General features: G+C 38.9%; 1 protein-coding gene across 2 annotated transcripts in view; it reads right to left on the bottom strand.

The window, feature by feature from the left end:
• Window positions 1-6,972: 6,972 nt before the first annotated feature.
• GRIN2B (glutamate ionotropic receptor NMDA type subunit 2B) overlaps window positions 6,973-22,394 on the bottom strand; it is a 644,293-nt gene continuing 628,871 nt past the window's right edge. For both annotated transcript variants that reach the window (XM_043969072.1, XM_043969071.1), the window contains 4 exons: window positions 20,265-20,425; window positions 17,952-18,139; window positions 14,256-14,494; window positions 6,973-8,850 (listed from right to left, as the gene is read on the bottom strand). In XM_043969072.1, coding sequence (XP_043825007.1) covers window positions 6,973-8,850; window positions 14,256-14,494; window positions 17,952-18,139; window positions 20,265-20,425 — 2,466 coding nt within the window. The remainder of the gene's footprint in view (window positions 8,851-14,255; window positions 14,495-17,951; window positions 18,140-20,264; window positions 20,426-22,394) is intronic.

Below are 22,394 nucleotides of genomic sequence, written 5' to 3'. Positions count from 1 at the left end.
TTGTTTTATGTTCTCTCTAGTCCAGAAATGTGGCAGACAACAGTGTATTTTAACATACTCATTTATGAATGCACATATACATATAATCACACATATCTTTAAAGTAATAAATGTTTATATGATATAGAATAAAAATCACTTTGCAGGGATATTCCATTTCATATCCTTCTTTTGTTATTTTCATAGTACTCAGCTCAATGCTAGGCATGGAGCACGTATTTAATAAATACCTGATGTACTCATTTGAATGACCCCTATCTCAGTGTTTACCCTCACCCTCAAATCATGTATAGAAAACTGGCATCTCTTTGGATTTGAGCATTTGCACAGCTGGGTGAGTTAAATGGGTTGAAAAGGAAAATAACAGGGGAAAATTCTATTATACGAAGCTTGTAGAACATGCTCACACTTAAAACTATAACTCAAAATGTCATTCTGGACAAGTGGATATGTTATTCATTCATCAATTCTCCTGACTCTCCTTCCTTAGGAGGTTCTCAAAATATACATTTACCCTTGATACTATATAGTAAATAAAGTTTGGTACTTCTCCCCTTTCTCTGACCCCTATTATCTTCTTCCATGTCTCCTTACCTGGTTCATTGTTTTCAGCTTTCTTTTGCCCTGCCTCTATCAAAACCTCCTCTTTGTCTAGAAAGGGTGAAATGAACTCATTCATTCTTGTTTAAGTGTGCATGTGTTATCACTGGGAGACGTGGGTAGGTGGGAGTCGGGGTTGGCATTTTAGTAGGGAATAGTAAGGCTGAAGCAATAGGTACCGGTCAGTCCTTTAGTGATGAGCTGTTCTACTGTCCCTTTCTTGAACTCTACTTTCTTTTCTATTTCCTTCGGAGTAAATTCTATGAACTAGAACCTCAAAGCCACTAGTAAGTCCTATAGATCTTTTCCTGATTTTTTTCCCTTCTGTTTAGGTCCATTTTTGCCCTCCTATTCTGATCAGCAATAATGTTTTGTACCATAACCTATCTATCCTGCCATGTGACACACAGAAGGCAATCTCATAAGAGATACTAGCAGTAGGTGAATTGTTATATTGTGATTTTTTTTGCATTGGACTTGTACATTTAAGATTTATTTTGGTTGCTTGAATTCAATTTTTTTCTTATTTGAAAAATAACTTTTTTTTCTTGACTGGGTTGCTAACTGGGGATCCAACACTTCTATAACTCTACAAATTATGGAAATTGGCTAGAGACTTTCATTTGTGGGTGGAGGTAGATCATGGATTTTTGTCAAAAGATAGTAAGGTCACAAATTTAGAGCTGGGGGGATACTCAGAGGACAGGTAATGTAATCCCCTCATTTTATAGATGAACTGAAGCTAAGAAATATTTAGGCTAATCTGATAGTTCCCAGAATTAGCTTAGCTCTGAGTAGACTCAAAAGACCATGGTATATGAGAGAACAAACTCTGGCTGACCTGGTAGTTTCCCGTATTCCAATGATTCAATGATATAACAAAAGCATGTGGTAATTTCACAACCTTCTTAGGGATGGTGATTGTGGTGAAGGACTCACAGGAATATAAAGCAACTCTGCTAAAGGAGCTACTAAAATTAAAATCACAATTAAAAATTATATTAACCCAATTTGATCTCCCTTTAGCACTTCCCAGAAATCTGTATAGGAACTCAAAGGGTAGCTCATAAGATGCTAAGGAATCATTCATAGTCCTTGCCTTATCGTACAAGGTATGGCATTCACAAATTATAGATACATGTGGCTGCTCACAGAAAATAAATCCTTGGGCATCAAAATAATTTTGATATTACCAAAACAGTTCCTCATTCCATACCTTTCACTGTTTCCCACACTATCCAAAATGTAATAATTCTCTTGATTCTCTTATGAAATTTTCTAAATACAAGGGAACCCTAGACAAAACTAGATCATTAAAGTTTGTCGTCTTGTGGTACTTCTCCCACTTCCATAACCTTTATCCTTCTTTTCCATTCCTCTTCAGTCTATCTATTGTCTTCAGCTTCTTCCTGCTCTCCAGAAAGTGTGAAATAAACTCATTCATTCACATTTATGTGTTTATGTTACCATTCCTGTGGATGGGTGGTGGGATTCACATTTTAACAGAGGATAGGAAGGTTGAAACAGTAAGTGTCAATATTTGAGTGGTAGGGAATTTTATTTTTGTGGGCTTTCTCAGTAACCCTGAAATTGTGCATGTAGAGTTGCCTATTCTGACCTTTAAAACAAGTAGTCATTACGTTCTCATTGCCTGCCAAGATAACACAGAAAAGGATATTCTGAATCTCAAATTGAGAAGACAAGTTATCCAGAGACTTTGGTGTCAACAATGGGCACCTATTACCCAAATGGGCTGGACAGAGGAGTCTGCCCATACAACCATTCTATCTACTTGAAAATGCTTGAGGTGTTCAACAACCCCATAGCATTTGCATTATTTTCTGTACAGTCTGTACCTGAAACATTCACTGATATTCAGACTGCAGGCATGTTCATGATGTTCCATAAATGACAGAGCAGCTGATGGAGACTAAGGGATGGAAAAAAGGAGAATAAGTTCTGGGATAGCATCTTTCAAAAGTTGCTGCCCAAGCAATCCAGGATAATCTACTCCTAAAATTGAAAGTACTAAAAGAAGTTCTTGGCCAAGATATGCAGAGTGGCCAGCACTCTGCAACTTCAATTAAGTCTTCTCTTCATCTCTAAAGCAGCAGAATAATGCTTGAAGATCTCCAGAGTGGGGTTGGAAAGACTAAATTGTTTATATTTACCTCAGATATCGGACAATCTCACAGATAATGTAGCCTCTACCAATGCCAACAAGTATTCTTTCCATTGGTGGTCTTTGAAATGAAAATTAAGGCATTGAAGTGGCCACAATGGTGGAATGCATGCTAGAGACTATCCAAAGATTGTAGCTGTTAATACTCGAAGTAGGGGGTAAAACAGCAGAAATGGATGACTCAAGGAAACATGCATGGCATCTGATGGACAATTAAAAGGAAGATGTCATTGAGCTACTGTTTCCATGGAATCTCACAGCTTTAGACAGATGGGTCTTCACCTGGGCTTATTTATAGCATAGGCAGGGATTGATGCTTAAATCTATCCAGAAGAATTTAATTTCCTTATTATTTTAGTATGAGACAATTTCTAGAATATAAAAAAGTTCATACCTCCCCAGGCATGAATGTTGTATGCATTCTTAACATTCTGAACTGGGTCATACATTTCTAACCCAGTCTCATCTCAAATCATTGAAGAAAAGTGACCAAGGGCATGAGGCAAAGAAACCAGATGACCCTGATGAAGGAAGGGCAAGACAGGAGCAGGACAGATTATACAGAATTGGAATATATTCCAATCCTGAGATAAAAATAAGACAAACTGCCATGCTTGACAAAGCAAACAATCTTCGAAAAGGGATCCTTTTTCCCAGTCTGTCTAAAGTTGTTGTTTGTCTAGCTGATGGGGAATATTATCTTGATGATTGTAGAAATGGGGACACAACAATACCTTGTGGTACACACATTTCTACCATAATCTAATTTTCTCTACCTTTAAGATAGGATCCTCCTGTCACTGATATTTGGGTTTATGGAATGAAACCTTTCTAGAAAAATGAAGCCTGTGCTTGAAGACCAGTTGTTTCTGTTAAAAAAATAAATAAACAAACAACAAAACAACAATAACAAAACAAAACTCCACTTTTCTGTAACTAGGTTTCATTCTTTTTTAGAAAAGTACAGTTAGAGAAAAGTGGGAGTTTAGGACATGTCTGCAGAGTTATTTTTCCTAGAGCAATAGCCTAAAGTATAAGGAAAGAAATGATCGGCTGAACCGATACGAGTCAGACCATTGTTCCAAATCAACAGGGCATGCTGGGAACTGGGTAAAGATTCCTGAAATGAGCTTTGGACAATTCTCTCAGGAATACCGGGAATGGAGATGATTCCACTCCACATCCACCCTCAGCCCTCCAAGGCTATCCTCCTATCCTACCCCCAAGTATTAATGGGGATAATATGCTAACTCTGAGGCAAATTCATCTAAAAGATGTTGGGGATGGGAGATAAATATGCCCAGGACTAAGGTTGGAGCCAAGATTGGGCACCAGGCAGAACCCAAGGAGTAGTGCAGGAATCTTTCTCACATACATCAGTAGGGATTGATTAAAAAGGGAGGGGAGAGGAGGGGCCCATGGGACAAGTATGCTTTTCCCTGGCATTCCCACTCCTATGGCCTCCTACACAAAATGCTTCAAGACACCTTGCACTGCAGTAAAAGCCATACAAAACAATCCCCATACCCCCACCCCCCAACTGGAAAATGAAAACCCACAACAAAAACACTTTTCCCTCTACCCCACTCCCACCCCACCCCTCCAGCCCCACACCCTGAATACTCACAAGAAGAGGACACTTCATCTATACAAAATTAATTATAAAACAAAATATTTACATATGAAATAAACACCATCTTAATCTCTGTTGCCATCAGAGAGGGACAGAGTCCCCTTGGTTCTAGATTGCTGTTCGCTAGTTTAGTTGGTTTGGTTTTTACTTTAAAAGGGTGAGGTAAGACGAAGAGGAAGAGCAAGCAAGGGGCCTGCATTATTAGACAGAGTCATGTTTTTGTGGCCCTTTTCCATCATCCTGACCCTTCGTCCTCCCTGTTAGTCTCTCTTTTAATCTCAGATAAAGCACACTGTGCCCCTCTCAAAACCTGTGAGAGGTTCAGCCCCTTTCCCCCAAGTCCATTTTAGAAAGAAAACAAAGCTTCACAAGGCCTTTAGTTGGCTTTAAAAAATGAAAGATATTGAGGTAAAAAATCAACAGTGGGTGGTGGGGAGGTAGGAGGATAATGGAAATGTAGGAAGGCAGGGAAGAGGGGATGGTAGAGAAGAACCCTGGAGAACATGACTTGAAGAGAAATGGTGGCTTTCTTTCCATGGGAGGAGCACCTTTCTGGTTTATTTGTCCTGTGTGTATAGCAGTGAGCTGCTGTCTTACTTCCAAATGGATAGAAGACCCTTTGGGTGCTACCTGGTAGAATGGAGGTCAGGGTAGCACCCACAGCATAGGATCTATGAGTTTCTTCGATTCCTTTCCCCACACACAAGATTCAAAGATAGGCAGTGACAAATAGCCATTTCCCTTCTCCAGTTTTACTATTTTTAAAGAAGGGGGCATCACTTCTACTAACATTTTTCTTCATGGAGCTAAAATATTTTTATTCTAGAATGATACTAACCAAAAGAGGAGTGGGGTTGGTTCCCAACATCAAAAACCCCTAAATCAATGTTATTTTACACCAGAAACATCAATATTGTTATTGATGTCAAGTCCCACAAATGATACCAGCTTAGATCCCACTCCCTACTTTCATCCTCTGCCATTTTTTTTTTCCCAGATTGCCTCCTTCTCTCCATGCCACTGGCTCTTAGTATACTTTTAGGCTGTTTAATTTGTACCAAGCCCCATTTTTTCTCAAGAAGGCAAGCTACATTTCCCATTGGGTGAATTATGACAAATTCTGGGGAAAACAAGCTTGCTTTACTTACTTTGGGTTAAGTAAGGAGGGATCAAAGTACTAAGGACATCCCCCTCTCCTACTCACCCTACCTATAAAACTCTTCCTCACTTTGTCAATGTCTTGCCTGCTTTGCCCTTCCTTGGTGACCCTGGGAACTGTAAAGGACATCTGAGCTAAATCACAAGGAAAGGTTCTATAAGAAACTTTCCTGCTCAGGGGTAAAAAAAAAAAAGGTAGGGGTGAGGTGGTGAATCATGGTTACTTCCTACCACCCTTAACTTGCCTGGGAAGGTTTTATTTTGGCTTCATTTTGTTTTTGCTTTGTTTTGGTTTTGCCAGTAATGGTCAGAACTGTCATATATCACAGAGGAATCTTCTCTTATCTTTGCCCTTGTTGACTGATTCACCATCCTTTTGCCTAGACTACAAAATATTTCTAAGTTGGAATTAACTTCAATGCATTGTTTGAGTCCATTCATAACCACACATTCTCCCAACTCTTTCTGGATGGTGGCAGAATTTTTAAATAACATATAATCATGTTCATATAGAAGCCAAATATATCAATTGGCTATGCTTGGTGATGTTGAAACAAACAAGAGAATGAGTCAAGAATACTCCCTATGTGTTTCTACATACAATAACAGAAAATATAATATCTGAATCCCTCTTACCTCCATGATTGCCCAGTACAATACTACAGTTTCCTCTTGAATTTTGCAGGGATATCCCAAGTGTTTCTGTCAATAGCTTTCCCTGCATTACTCCACTAACTAATTACATGAATCTTTAAGGTAAACCTGTTGGCTTATATACTTTAACAAATATAGTCAGCCTCCTTTCTTCTGCTATATAGCAAATGCCCTAAAATACACATAGTCTAGGCAAAAAGAATTTGGTGAGAGCCCCTTCCTGATTCCCAAACAGTTCAGCCCTTCTCCCTTCTATTTCTTCACTTGAAGTAAAAATCACTTGTGAGAAGGGTTCTCTTCTTTGGCCCATGTGACCATCTCTGACCTCCCCTCGTGTGACTCAAACGTATGTGCAAGGAGAACTATTCAGTCCATGCTGAGAGAGACCAGAGAAGGGTCATTGCTCTGTTCCCCTCTGTATGTGAGTACTTCCTTTTCCCACTGTGGTACACCAGACTTGAATACCATATTTCAATACACTGCTAACAAGAGAAATGCCTGAGGGATGAAGGAAGTAGGAGGGAACTGGGAAAGGAAGGATGAAAATAAGATGTCACCAGTGCTGTCTTCAGTGAAAATCAGGACTCCAGGATCCCACAAAGAAATAAAGAACCAAGAGAGGAACAAATGGGAACCAAGTTCAATCCCCATCACCCTCTATGACACACATACCAAATGACCTCATACCCTCCCCCCCACAGCCCCCACAGTCCCCTTCCCCACTCTCCCACCCCCCCTCCCCCACTCAGACATCAGATTCAATACTAGAAAGTTTCTCATAAACATGCCCATTGCTGGAGCCATTGAAAGCCCTGGGGTTTTTGTTGTTAGGCACACAGGGGTTGGACTGGTTTCCTATACAGATGTCCTTCTGGAAACGGCCTGGCACAGCCGCATGAAGGGCTGAGACCACTGGCTTGTTGGTGACGATGGCCCGGAAGTCCGGCCTGGCTTTCGTTCCCCCCGCCACCGTGGGCTGCCTGAAGAAGTAGGATTTGCTGCCATGGAGCAAGCACTGGTCATCCCCAAAAGTGGGGATGAAAGGGTTTTGTGTGACCCGGTCAGGGTAGAGCGACTTGCTGAGCATGTAGCCACCGCCGCCAGGATTGTTGTGGTGGTGGTGTCCGACAGTGGGCACTGAGGGCTTGTTGTTGGCAAAGGTGGTCTCACTACTTGGCATCTCAAACATGTGGGCATAGGGGCTCCCTTCCAGGAAACGGCCCTTGTCCTTCAGGCTGACGCTTCTGGGGGCCAGGGCTGCTTCTTCTTTCTGCAAGTCCACAAAAGTGTCATAGGAGTGCTGCCGGCGTAGCTTGTTCCGGTTCTTCTTCTGTGCCTTGGAATTCGATGGGCTCTGAGGGTACTTGGTGGTGGAGGCATTTGATGTCACTGCCACTGGGGCAGCGGGCTGATCGAGCTCTTGGAGTGAGTTGTCCTCACTGATGTCATAGAGGTTGCCTGCTTTCTTGCAAGCCTCGCACCGGATGCAGGCCTGCCTACTGGAGTTCTGCCCCACCACTGGTGTGGTGTAGTTGTGTAGCTTAGAGGGGCAGCTGCGGCAGAAGTTACCGCCTGGCCTGTCTTCCCATTCAAGATTAGTCAGGTTCTTCTCCCACGGGGCTGGCACACCACTGACAACACCATGTTTGCGCTCGTTGGCTCCAAAGTCACTGGTTCCATGCTTGTGGTGAGATCTGTTGGCACAGGAACCACTCCCACTGACGGAGTCACGCTTGAAGTCATCTCCCCGCTCCTTGTAGATGTCTGTAAGATCCACATGCTCCCAGTGAGGAGAGTTCTCCTTTGTTCGGAACTGGTCCAGATAGAAGTCCCGTAGCCCTTCTTTGTCCCTGAAGTAGCGCTTATGGTCAGGAGAGCGGGGTGGTCGCCGGCGATAGGCCAACTCAATCTCATCAAATTCTCGCCGTGACTTGGCTGAGGCTGGTCGCTTCTTTAAGCTGTCCTTATACTGCTGCTTCCGCCTCTTGGCAGCATTGCCTTCAATGTTTCCATAGGTTACTGTGTGAGTAGAAATATCTGAAACATCTGAGCGGATGAGGTCATCGTGGCCCCCAAAACGGTCACTCTTAAAAGAGAACTTGCCATACAAATCGCTTAGCTGGTTATGTTTGGTCGATGGCAGGCCAATGTCTAATGGCTTCTTGCTGATTGACCTTGGCTGAGTGGTGAAGGGTGGGTTGTCACAGTCATAAAGTCCGTCAATGGAACTTGCACTGCCAATGCTGTGGGGCCGGTGGTGGTGGTGATAGTGGTCTTGGTACATGTTGCTGTCCTTCAGCTGAAGGTTGCCAAAAGTTCGTTCCACCTCACTAATATAGTCACTAAAGAGGTTCTCTTCACAAGGAGGATTGTTGTAGGATTTACAGTCAGAATGTGTGAAGCTGCGGCGATGCTCAGAGATGTCATAGACAGATGACTCACGACGGATGAAGTCCAGGGCACTCTGGGGGGATCCATTGACACCAGACAGGTTAGCCATATTCTTGGCAGTACGAAGTAGGCGCAGGATATTAGAATGGGTGTTGTTCATAGTGGCCGTGGGGGAATTCATCACTGACTGGCGCTCCTCAATAGCCACTCCATGGATGCAACTGTAAATACCCTAAAGTGGGGGGGGGGGGAAGAGGAAAGAACAGATTAGGGTTCTTGTGGTGGTATTATTATTATGAAGAAATAGGGAAAATAAATTAGACTATCTTACTTGAAAAGTACAGAGAATTTAAGCTATAAAACAAAGGAAGCACCTGAAGATTTTCAAAGCTCTTTGTGTGTGTGTATGCACATATGCATATGCACATATACATATCTTTAGGCCCACAAAGCCTGATTAAATGAATTAAGGCTCCAAAACCAACTGGTTCTGCCTTTGGCAACATTGTTGATTTGAATGGGACTTTCTCTGGTTTCTTCATTATAATGTCTATAAAAAGAGGACCCTACAATCTATATTAGCAACACCCTAATATTAACAAATAATAATACTGCATAAAGTAACTTAACAGCTCTATTTGAGAAAGGGATGGAGTCAAGCCCAGCAACATAAAACTCCAGGGTTCTCCAGCATTTATATTCTTTTTTTTTTTTTGGGTGGGGCAATGAGGGTTAAGTGACTTGCCCAGGCTCACACAGCTAGTAAGTGTCAAGTGTCTGAGGCCAAATTTGAACTCAGGTCCTCCTGAATCCAGGGCCTGTGCTTTATCCACCTCGCCATATAGCTACCCCCAATTTATAGATTCTTTTTTTTTTTGTATTTGAATAGAATTTTATTTTCCAAAATGTATGTAAAAACAAAATTTTAACATCAATTTTAAAAAAACTTTGTGTTCCAACTTCTCTTCCCCCCTCCATCCCCACCCCCCACCCACAAGAACTCAAGCGATTCAAAATAAGTTATACATGAGTAGTCATGGAAAAATTCCCATATTTGCTAGTTGTGAGAGAAAACAATAAAAAAAAAAACTTCAGATTAAGGAATTGTCAAAGAGGAAATGAAAAAAAAAATTTAATGTGTTTCCATCTGTTTTCAGATACTATCAGTTCTTTCTCTGCAGATGGGCTGCAATCTTCATAAGTCTTTCAGGGTTATATTGGCTCACTGCCTTATTCTTAAGAGGTTTTTTTTAAAGAATCTAATCTCTAGGGTAGGGTTGAGGGGCAAGAAAGAAAAAAATTTACATAATTTTATTATATATTTTAAAAGAATAGGAAGTTGTACATGATAGATTTGTAGTTTCATATATAATCATTTCTTTTTATTATCTTATGTTATGGAAATTGTTTTATTCCATAAATTAAAAAATAAAGTAAATTTTCAAAAAGAGAATATACTTTTAAGTTATTTAAGAGAGAAAAAGAGAATAATCTGTACGAAAATATTTATAGCTATATTATCTATGTAATAAATATAAATATATATAATAATAAATATAACATAGCTGTTATACACATATACACACATATAGATATATATACATGCACACACACACACACACACACACACACACACATATATAGCTACTGACTGGCAAAAAAAAAAAAAGAATTTAAACCACCAGCCAATAACTGAACTTGAAACACATATAAAACCTAATTCTGGTAGAGAATAGGAAACTTGCAGATAAAGGAGAATGTTTTTCTGCTATATCATTTAGATACACAGGGTGAATTGAAGCAAAATATGAAGTACTAAGTGTCATTAAGAATTTAGCTTTTTGAATTCTCTCATTTACTTTCATCTTTCAACCTCCTCCTAATGATCATGTGAAGGTCCTGTCATTTCCTCAGCCTGGTGACTCCCTTCATTAATGTCTAAAGACAGCCTCTCTTTGGTTTAGGAGGTAAGTTATCTGGAGTTGCCTAGGGCACATAGAGATTCAGTATATTTCCCAAGATTAACAGTGAGAAAGTGTTGAAGGAAAGAGTTGCAAGACTTTAGTATACCATGTTGCTTTTATCATAATGATTATTTATATAAGGAAACTGAACTTTCTCTCTTTGCTAAAATACATCAGAAAAGCAATCAGCCTTTGCTATGGACAGATATACATAATAAAGTCTGGAATGTGAGGAACACTAATCTTGCCACTTTAGCTTATCTTTTATTAGAGTTCAAATTCATTTGAAGGTAAGCTAAAAAGAATGTGAGGGATACTTAAGCACATCTAAACTTTAAACTAGATAGTTATTGGTTCCCAGTCCAGTAAATCTGGTTTCTCTTGGATCACCTGTCCTATAGTTATAATATACATGATATCTTTATGAATAAATCTGTATTGATTTTATGCCCATCACCCCACATTGAATGCTATAGAATGTACCTAGAACATTTAGTCACTGCTCTAAGGGCTTTACTGCTCTGTGGTAACACAAGATCTTCACCAAAAAAAATCAAAATACTGCATATGTACTACTGTCCTCAGGGGGTACTTCAATGGGATTGGATCTCAGTTAGCCTAAGGGAAGATTTGTGTAGAGGAAATAGCTTTGAATTGTGTCTTGTATGTGGAGTGTGTAGATTCAGCAGAGTAGGGAGAACAGGATGAGAATGGGGGAGGGGGGAAGGGGCTTTGTGCTATGAAGAACCAAGGACAGCACAAGAAGTACCTTGAATTATGGGGAAACAGCAGAGGTAAGTGGTAGTTGATTGGATTGTATTAGAATTCTACCACAGTATTTAAGGAATTATATGGAAGCTTAATGAATAAAACATTTGAGTCAGAATCAGGAGGACATGAATTCAAATTCTGCCTCAGACACTTATTAGCTATGTGACCCTAGGCAAGTCACTTAGCCTCTGACTACCTTTTCTCATATGAAAATTGGGATCATCACCCATGTGCTCACAGGATTGCCACAAAGACAAAATTAGAAGATATTCATAAAGCACTTTGCAACCCTAAAGCGCCATATAAAAGCTAGCTCTAGCTACCTAGTGGTAGCAATAATTCTTATAATAGTAATTGTATACTTTTATTGAATTGATCTTTAATGGTAAAATAGTATGTGGTGAAGACTAGCAGAGGCTAAGAAACTCAGTATGGTGCTGAGGTCTGGCCTCCTCCCTCCATATTATCATAGTGTTGCCTGAGTTGATCTATTGCTCTGGGTCTAGTCATGTTGCTCCAGGATCAATATACAGTGTGCACAAAAATTGTGGAACTCAGAAATGAAGAGAGCTGTGATCAGACTCAGTTTAGCATCACAAATCAAAATTATTTAATTAAGTCTACTACATATTTCTCAACTCTTCCAAGTACACTGGGTATATATAAGAAACAGGATACTGAGGCTGGATGGGAAAAACTCACAAAGCAGTGAGATTAGCCTCATTGGAGAAAAGGGAAGCAGCATAATATGAACACTAAGATAAGATTAATATATTTGTTTCCTAAGCCTTCCTGTCTATTCTTTTCTTGATTATGATAAAGAGAAGTTATCAAATAATTTTCTACCCCTGTTTTTTTTTAAGAAGTAAGAATATTTTCACTTGCATTGATTTACATGGTTGATGTTACCACCTTCAAGGTGACCTTGGTGAAACAAAAAGTTATAGCTACAGAAGTCACCAAAGGAAATGAGACTGACTCCACCATGAGATTGATCTTCAACTGTTACTGAATAACCTCAATACATTTCTGGCTGAAGAAGAAATATAAAAATGTCTCTTTTTTTCCCACTTTAAATCATTAAGAGTCCACAGGAAAGTGACTTGTTCAAACTATTTGAGAAAAAAAGAATCACTCTTCTTATGAAATCTCTACTTGAGTAACTTGAAGCTTGGACTTTAAGAATAAAGGGTTTAGGGGCAGCTAGGTGACACAGTGGATAGAGCACTGACCCTGGATTCAGGAGGACCTGTGTTCAAATCTGGCCTCAGATACTTGACACTTACTAGCTGTGTGACCCTGGGCAAGTCACTTAACCCCAATTGCCAGAAGAAGAAGAAGAAGAAGAAGAAGAAGAAGAAGAAGAAGAAGAAGAAGAAGAAGAAGAAGAAGAAGAAGAAGAAGAAGAAGAAGAAGAAGAAGAAGAAGAAGAAGAAAAAGGGTTTTTAGTTCCTCAAGTTTGGGTTTGTGCCAATTGATTGTTTATAGTTTTGTGATCAGAATCATAGGACAGATCCATGGATTTTCTAAGTCTACTGAGGGCATTTAGTTAATACCCCAACATATGTTGCTGGTACTGGAACTAGGAAAAAGAACAACCCAAATTAAAGAATAATATGAAAGGTCAATGCCACAACCCCTTGTCCCCCAATTAATTCTGCCTATAAATACAACTGACATTACAGAAGTTCTTAAAATAAAAGGATCTTAAGTCCTGGGGCTGCCTTCTTTTGCTCCTCTCACCTATTGTCATTAGTGTTTAAAACAAAGTGGAACATGACCGTATGAGTGGAATCTGAGGACAAAGATCCATGCTTTCATTGTTGGTTTTCCATGACAGAGTGAGAAAAACAGGCCATGGTGATCATGATTTGGCAGAAACTTAGCAAATCTGTGGACTAGTAATGGTTTCTGGCAGCAATAGTACTTTAAGGTCTGGAATGCACTTTACATATATTATCTCATTCTATCCACAAAACAATCCTATGAGATGGGTTCCATTAGGAGTATGCTAGTGAATGTTTTAGAATCAGCCTTCTGGGGGGAAAATGTATACATATATTTTTAAGTTTAGTGTGCATTATTAATAGTTTCTCCACTATATATATATATATATATATATATATATATATATATTTTTTTTTTGGTGAGGCAATTGGGGTTAAGGGACTTGCCCAGCGTCACACAGCTAGTAAGTGTCAAGTGTTTGAGGCTAGATTTGAACTCAGGTCCTCCTGACTCCAGGGCTGGTGCTTTATCCACTGCACCACCTACCTGCCCCCACTATTAATCTTAAATCTAGAAAATCAACAAAAATAAATTAAGCCCTGATATATGGCATTTGCTGATTTCCAAGTTGTAAATACTTACACTGAAAATTTAACACTCATTTCTAGCTAATATGATGGGGCTCCAGCACACCCCTGAGTGCTATTATCATCTCCATTTTAGAGAAGAGAAAACTGAGCCTAAGAGATGTTAAGGGATTTGCCTAAAATCAGGCAGATGGACAGTCAATGTCTAAAAACAGGATTCAAACTCAGGTTTTTCTGACTCCAGGTCCTGCACTCTCTTCTTTATTATGGTGTTTTACTGCATCAATTAGTGATGATAAAAGAAGTTTGGAACAGTGCCATGCCATTTTCAATTTTTCATTCCCTCTGTTCTAATTGAAGTCATCTCAAAATGTCACAAAGAAAAAAAAAAGAATTATGCCCATTGCCCAAGTTAATTCAAAATGAGGGCATGAAAAATTCCAGAGATCCTTGCACAATGAATTTTCTCATCCTTTAGCAAAGGTACTGGTTGGAGGTCATGAACTACCAATCATTTAGCCTTGTTGCACAATAGTACACTCAGATAACTCATGTAAAGTCACAACTTTATGGAGAAAAGCACTTACTCTGCTTATGGAGAAGACCATTCCAGGCTTGCCAGAGCAGACTCCCATAAAGCAGTGGCGGAACTGCCAATAGAAAAGGTGTTCACAGATGAATGTGATGAGACTGAGGGCCATGGCTGCCCCCAGCATGTAGAAGACACCTGCCATGTTGTCAATATCCAGCTGGCTGCTCATGACCTCATTCTTTTCATTGTGGCAAATGCCAGTAAGCCAGAGAGCTTCTAGTTCTTCCATCTCCCCTAGAGACAAGCAGAAATGGGGATTAGAGTTTGGGAACAAAGGGAAGACAGAATTAGAGAGAAAACAGAATTAGAGGGTGGAGGAAAAAAGAATACTATGAATAAATGTTGCAAGGCAAAATAAAATCAAGAGATAGAGAAAATGAATAGAGGTTTATTTTCATTATAACATATTCATTCATCTATACATGCACTTATTATATAAGTACTGATCACCCACTGTATACAAAGCAATACATAAAAAATTGCATAAGTTATAGTCTCAGCTCTTCAGAAGCATAAAATTTAGGAGGGGAGATAAGACATATATAAGAGTAATTACAATGTAAGTCATTAAGTTACAATAGGAAAAGAATGATCACATCCACCCTGAAGTAGCATTTAGGCTACACTTTCAAGGATGGAGATATGTACATGTGTAAGTGTAAGTGTGTGTGTGTGAGAGAGAGAGAGAGAGAGACAGACAGACAGACAGACAGACAGAGATTGAGGGAGGGAGAGGAGAAAGGGAGAGAGGGAGGGAGGGAGGGAGGGAGGGGGAGAGAGAGAGAGAGAGAAAGAGAGAGAGAGAAAGAGAGAGAGATGGGGACTAGAAGGGATGACATTCTGAACATGAATAGCATGAGAAAAGTTTGAGAGGTGGCAAAGTGAAATTATGTCTGGGAGACAATGAGTTGACCAATTCATCTTGAGTGGGTAGTTTGAGTAAAGTAGTAAGAGAAGATAATAATGGAAAGGCTGGTAAAGACAAGCTTTTATAGATTTGTTAATGCCAAGTTATACAGTTTTGTATTGTTTTCTCTAGGCAAAGAGGACTTATTAAAGGAATGATATGATCATTTAGAATTCTTAACCTGCTGGTGGTAAATAGGAGAGATTATAAGGGAAGGGATGAAAGCCAGAGATTATTTCAGAGGCTGTTACCTCTTATGTCCCACCATAAGATAAATAAAGCCTACTAACAAGGGCAATGGATATAGTAGTGGAAATGAAGGGACCAATGTGAGAATAATTATAGAAGTGGAATCAATAGGACTTCGTGATTACTTGGATGGGTGAGAACAGAAAACTAGAAAGAAGAGTCAAATGCAATTGTAAAATTTCCAGTCTGGATGAATGGGAGAATAGCAATACTCTGAGGAGCTGGTTTGAGGTGAATGGAAGAATCACCTAATCATAGTTATAAAGGACTTTAGAGATTATCTTGTCCAACCTCGCCTTCCAATTCATGAGTCCTCTCTATAATGTCTTTGACAGGTAGACCTATAGCATATACATATACATCTATAGTGGATGAGAAGCTCATCACTTTACTTTTCTTTTCCTTTTAAAATGTTTTGATGAAGGCAGCTAGGTGGCACAGTGGATAGAGCACTGGCCCTGGATTCAAGAGGTCCTAAGTTAAAATCTGACAACAGACACTTGACACTTATTAGCTGTATGACCCTCAGCAAGTCACTTAACCCCCACTGACCCACCAAAAAATGCTTTGATGCTTTAAAAATCATTGTCCCTTTCCTATGTCCTCCCTTCCTCCTGATTGAACCCTCATTTGTAACAAATTAATATAGTCGAAGGCAACAAATCAATAGGTTGGCCATGGACACAAGAATACATTCTTCTATAAAGCAGCCTGTTCTGCTGCTGAAAGTTAAAAATATGTAGAATTTCTCCCCAATGTTGTAGTGAAATCTGTCTCCCTATTATTTCTGCCCAGTGTTTCTATCTCTGCTCTCTGGAGATGATTAATTCAGTTATAAAGCTATAGAGTTTAAGGTGTTGGCAGGATATCCAAGTGGAGATATCTAGCAGACACTTGGAGATGTGAAGTTACAGGCCAGAGAATGAAGTCAAACAGACATTTCAGAATCATTCTGGTTGAGGCCATAGTTTTTCCCTTATCTAAAAATGCTGATCAAGTTGGATTCATCTCAAATCTCCTTTATGGGAGGAATAAAAACAAAAATAGAGAAAGAGCTCTCAGGAGGATTTGAGGTATACTGTTTTTGTAGTAAAAAACATGCACTTTAGGAATAAAGCTGAACCAGCATCGATTGTTGTTATTTGTCCTTTTTTTTTTCTTTTCTGGCAGGGCAATGAGGGTTAAGTGACTTGCCCAGGGTCACACCACTAGTTATTGTCAAATGTCTGAGGCTGAATTTGAACTCAGGTTCTCCTGAATCCAGGGCCAGTGCTTTATCCACTGTGCCATCTCCCTTCACCATTGAAGAGGACCATGACATCAAGAGGTGATGTCATGACATGCACTGAACTGGATTTAAGTGAGAGAGGGTTGTGCAAGGTCACCAACCTCACTATCTCCTCCAGATCCATCTGGGTCAAGTGGCAAGACATAATTCAGGATAATTGGGGATGGCCACAGATGTTTAAAGGCAAATGGGGTTAAGAGATTTGCCCGAGGTCACACAGCTAATAAGTGTCTGAGGTGAGATTTGAATTCAGATCTTCCCAACTTAAAGGCCAGTCCTCTATCCATTGTGCTATCTAGCTGCCCCAATGCCCAGCACTGATAAATATAATGTGACCAATAACCTCAGTCTTATTCCACCTTAACACTTCTCAAATAAAACTCCTGTGTATTTGAGTCTTCGTATAGGAAACAGAGAAAACATGAAAGAAAAGAGGAGAGATGACTTGGAATACACTCTAACTCTGGCCTAACAGAATCCTAAATAATTTTGTCAGCTTGTTCCATAACCTGTAGCCTGATTAAACACTTGAACTTTGGGTTGTCTAATCTGATCTACATTTTTTAATTTTCTTTCTTTCTTTCTTTCTTTTTTTTTTGTGAGGCAGTTGGGGTTAAGTGACTTGCTAAGGGTCACACAGCTAGTAAGTATCAAGTGTCTAAGGCCGGATTTGAACTCAGGTCCTCCTGAATCCAGAGCCAGAGCTCTATCCACTGCGCCACCTAGCCTCCTCCATTTCTGTGTTTTCTACTAATTGTTATACCACTACTATATACCCCTTATAAAGGGATTCTCTTATTACCTTTAAGTGACACTTACTCTATATTGCAATTAGAAAAGCATTGCTACCAAAAAAAAGAAAAGAAAAGAAAAGAAAAAAGACACAAAAGACAGTCTGATCCTCTTCTTTTTCCAATAATGTTCAAATGGATTTTTATGAATTTCTTAGTTCACACTTTAGTTTTTCCAACTATTTTGTCACGTGGAGAATGATGATGGAGGTAGAGTCTTAAAGGGTTGTTTTTCTGACTCTGTCAGTACAAATAAACAAGACAGGTCCTTCCATAAACAGAGCAGCCACCTACTATAGCTACCTTCTTTTTTTGCTTAGATTCTAAAGATCTCACTCTGTGAGTACAAAGTTCTTAGAATGGGCAAGAGGTTCTGAAATACTAAGGGTCAGAAGAGGGCAGGGAACGCTGCCCTCATTTATATATCAGTAGGTACTTTGCTGTCTCCTAACTTACCATCTCCAAAGAGCTGCAGAATCGCAAGATCCACCTGGCGCTTCCATCCGGAATCCTTCTGGATGGCAATGCCATAGCCTGTAGAGGCAAATACCTTTCCACTCCCAATAGTCACTAGTTTGCAACCCTCATCTCTGCCTGCCATATAGTTCAGTACTGCAGCATCATAGATGAAGGCATCCAGTTTCCTGAGTGGGGTAGAAAACAAAGACAACCCAGAAACAAAATTTCAACATAGAACTCCAATGAAATTTAAATTAACATGACTACTGATCTATGTTCCTAAAAATACAAGGTTCCAGGCAACTCTACATGGAAAGAAGTGATTTTGTGAAAGTAAGGATTGATCTTTTCTGAGATATAAATGGTAAAATGATGTGGGCAGTTTTTTTCCCCCAAAAGAAGAAACACAAACCAGCAACCTTTATGGGGGAAAAATGTTCAAAATCACAAATGATCTGTGAAGTAAAAATTAAAACAATTCTGAAGATAATTATATCCATCAAACTGTCAAAAGAGTTAAATATGGAAAAATCCAATGTGATCAATGCTATGGGGGAAAAAAAAGCATGCTAATTAACTGCTGGTGGAGCTGTGACTTGGTCCAAACATTAGGGAAACAATATGGAATTGTATAATTTACAAAAAATTTTTTAAATTTCTCATCTTTGATCTGGGAATTGCAGTACTAGATTCATTAATGCTCTGCCCCTCAAAAAAAAAGGAAGACATGGATACAGAAAAATATTCTAATGTGAAAAAAAACTGGAAACAAAATATATCCCTGATAATTAGAAAACAACTGTCAGAAATATGGTAAGCCACATATAGAACAAAATATAAAAAATTCAAAGAAAGACAAGAAGACATGTATTAACTAATGTGGAAGAGAGAAGATCTAAAAGTATGCAACATGAATACAAATAAATAAATCAAGACATACCAAGACAACAAAACACAAATTAAATTCAATGGACAATGTGGGTACTTGCCGATTAAAGTTAAAGCTACAGTCTTCTATTCTTTTAACATAAGATAAATTACAAAAAAAAAGGATGGGAACATATATGTGATGATCAGTCAAAACACTAGTGTTGATTTTTTTAGTGGTTTTAATAAATAGACTTTGTGGTTACTTTAGTGTTTATGTTAATTAGCAAAATTTATAATTTTTTAAAAAAAGAAAGCAAGGCTCAAGTTGGACCTTTGAAAGAAAAACAAATCTTAATCCCTACGCTTTTATTAAAAACACAACAAAACAAAACAGGATATTAGAGCTAGGAGAGAGAATGGCTATATAAACATACTCAAATCTCAGTATTCCAGGCAATTTTTAAAGCCTACATTTTACTGAGTCACTATGAACCTGTATTGGTGAATTTCTTAGCAATCTACAAGCATTAATTGTAATTAGTGCTATCTATAGACAACAGTGAAAAGACCACCCCTCAAGGAGCTTACATTCTATTGAGGAAGATAGCATTTACATATAAAGGTATAGTAAAATTATTTACAATATAGATTCAAGGTGTGTGTGTGTGTGTGTGTGTGTGTGTGTGTGTGCGCGTGCGCGTGCGCGTGCGCACGCCTGTTTGGTGGGAAGGGCACTAGTTGTCAATAATGTAGCAAATAAGGCTAACTTCGAGATCATGTACAAAATTCCTCCTACTCTGTGTCATCCCAAAACTAGGGTGATTTGGTGAGGGTGTCAATATAGTTGTGCATAAATAAATAGAGGCATTAGTAGAACCAAGTTAGCAATAATGAAAAAATAGATCAGGAAGCTGAAATGGGAACTCAACCAATACATTAATGATTGTTGTCTGACAGTATTTCTACTATCTACTCATGGCTGTCCCTCATAGCCCAGTTCCTTATCCCTACCACCTCCAAAGCCTATCTCTCTGGATCATCTTTGGCTCTTCTCAGTGAACAATTATTCATTTCATAATTAATACCTATACTAGTTCTCCATTTATGCATATCCTCTTTTTCTTCCTTTCTCCATGGCTATCATAAGGTAATCTTTTAAAAAATAAACAGAGAAGAAAACAAATCTCTCCTTTAGCTACTGCCAATTTTAAGCTAAAAGCTCTTGGGAAGAATAATCATGTCTTATTAAATGTAAATTTTTAGCACACTATACGGTATTCTGGCATGCCAATTCAACTCAATAAACAATAGTTAGGTGTCTAAGATATGCAGAGTGCTGTACCTGGCATTGAGAAGAGATAAAAATTTAGATAGCAAATCATTTATTCTAGGAATTTTAGAAATAAGATTGCTATGAAGGACTGAGCTTAGAATTCTCACCCTGTCTTCAGAGAGAGCAGTGCATCATCCACACCCTTCTGGTTGAATTTTCCCATGTAGGTATGCATTTCAAGATAATTATTGCGAATGTTCCTCTCTGTGCTACCATTGGGCACAGTCCCAAAGCGGAAGGGGGGTGAGAAGTCATTCGGTCTCTGGAACTGGAGAAAGAACAAAGAAGAAAAGTTTGAGAGAATGTGAGGAAAAATTATTATTTATGAATTTACAATTAAGAACATTTGGCTGAAATTCACTACAAAATGTTGTTTCTGCTTAAAAATGACAATAGAAATCTAAAAATTGAATTTAGTTAAGTAAAGTGATTTTTGTTAAATGCCAATGATGTGCCAAGTAATGTAATGGGAAGGCACAGTAATTTTAATACTTGACTCCAATGCTTTATTTTCCTTTTCTCATCAGCTCCTATGGATTCAATTAAATATAAAGCATAAAAAGAATATAAATGGAGAGAAGAGGATTCATGACAGAGCCTTGGGGGATACCCATGTTTAGTGGGTATAACTTGGATGAAGAAGACTGAGAAAGAATGGTCAGACAGGTATGAGGAAAACTGGGAGGCAGCAGTACCATGAAAACCTAGAGAAAAGAGAATACCAAGGAGAAGAAGATGATCCATAGTGTCAATATAATTTTTACAACTTGAACCTCCCTGATGCGGTGGTGATCCAAGTGATGAAAGCAATATCTAGCCCATAACCAGCTAGCAGAACAGTCTTCAAGGATGATTTTGAGAATGTCATGAGCAAGCACCACAACTTATGGGGGCTACTGATCCTCCTTGGACTCAAAAAGATTTCTCACCAAAGGATACTTACTCATATTTCATGAGCTTCTTTTCTGATTGTTCTCCTATACAATCTCTGTTTTGGTTTGCTATTTCCTTCATTTATAGTTTGCTAATAAACTTCAATGCACAATTATTGAGCATATATTAGATGCAGAACACTGTATAAGGTACTACAAAAGTTATAGAATTTAGCTAAAGCATATTTCTTTCCCTCATGTAGCATATGATCTTGTAGACACATACCACTAACTATAATACATATTATATAAGTGCAAAAGAGAAGGTACAAATCAAAATGCTATGTTAAGTCACAGGAGAAAGGTCATGACTAGCTGAGGGATGTGGGGGGATTTTATAAAAGAGGTAACATTTGAATCTTACTCTAAAGATAAGGAAAAAATTGACAGGTGAAGAGGGGGGAAAGACATTCTAGTCATGAAGCATGAGAAGATACCTGGAGTCAGAAGAGCCCAGGGTATTAGTGGAACAAAGTCTAATTGATCCTTTTTAAAATTTATATTAGCGATCATTTATTTTCTCTCCCACCAGCCCCCTAACACAAACGCAAAACCCTTCTTTAAAAAATGCATATTCAATGCGGCAGCTAGGTGGGCAGTGGATAAAGCACCAGCCCTGGATTCGGGAGGACCTGAGTTCAAATCCAACCTGACACTTGACACTTACTAGCTGTGTGGCCCTGGGCAAGTCACTTAACCCTCATTGCCCCACCAAAAAACCCAAAATCAAAAACCAAAGCTAAACAAAAACATGCATATTCAAGTGAAACAAATTCACCTATTGACCATACACAAAAAATGTTTCTCATTTGGCATACTGAATTTAATACTTCTGAGTCACGAGGCAAATAGCATACTTTATCATCAGTTCTCTAGAAATATAGGTGTTCATTGCACTGATCAGAGCCCTTAGATCTTTTCAGAATATTTGCATGTTGTTTCTTTATACCTTACATGAAATCTGTATTACAGTGACCCTGGCCTTCTTGTCATTTCCCAATATTACTCAATCTCCAGACTGGGCATCTTCACCAGTTGTTATCTATCCCTGAAATTCTCACTGTTCTCATCTTCATCTCCTGGTATCCTTGATTTCAAGTCTCACATTGTTCAAGAAACCCTTTTTCCTGATTCCCTCAACAATAGAGCATTACTCCTGTGATTACCTCCAATTTATCCTGTGACATAGGGTTTAGGATAGACATATCAAGGAGTCAAGGGACTACTGAAGTTTAAAGTGGCCAACTAGATATCAGGGTAGACACACCTAGCAAATAAGGGGAAAGAAAATTCTATAACAGGAAA

The sequence above is a fragment of the Dromiciops gliroides genome, chromosome 5, assembly GCF_019393635.1.
Source record: "Dromiciops gliroides isolate mDroGli1 chromosome 5, mDroGli1.pri, whole genome shotgun sequence".
NCBI lineage: Eukaryota > Metazoa > Chordata > Mammalia > Microbiotheria > Microbiotheriidae > Dromiciops > Dromiciops gliroides.
Note: the sequence above shows the minus strand (reverse complement) of the source record. Positions and strands in the feature narration are given on the sequence as shown.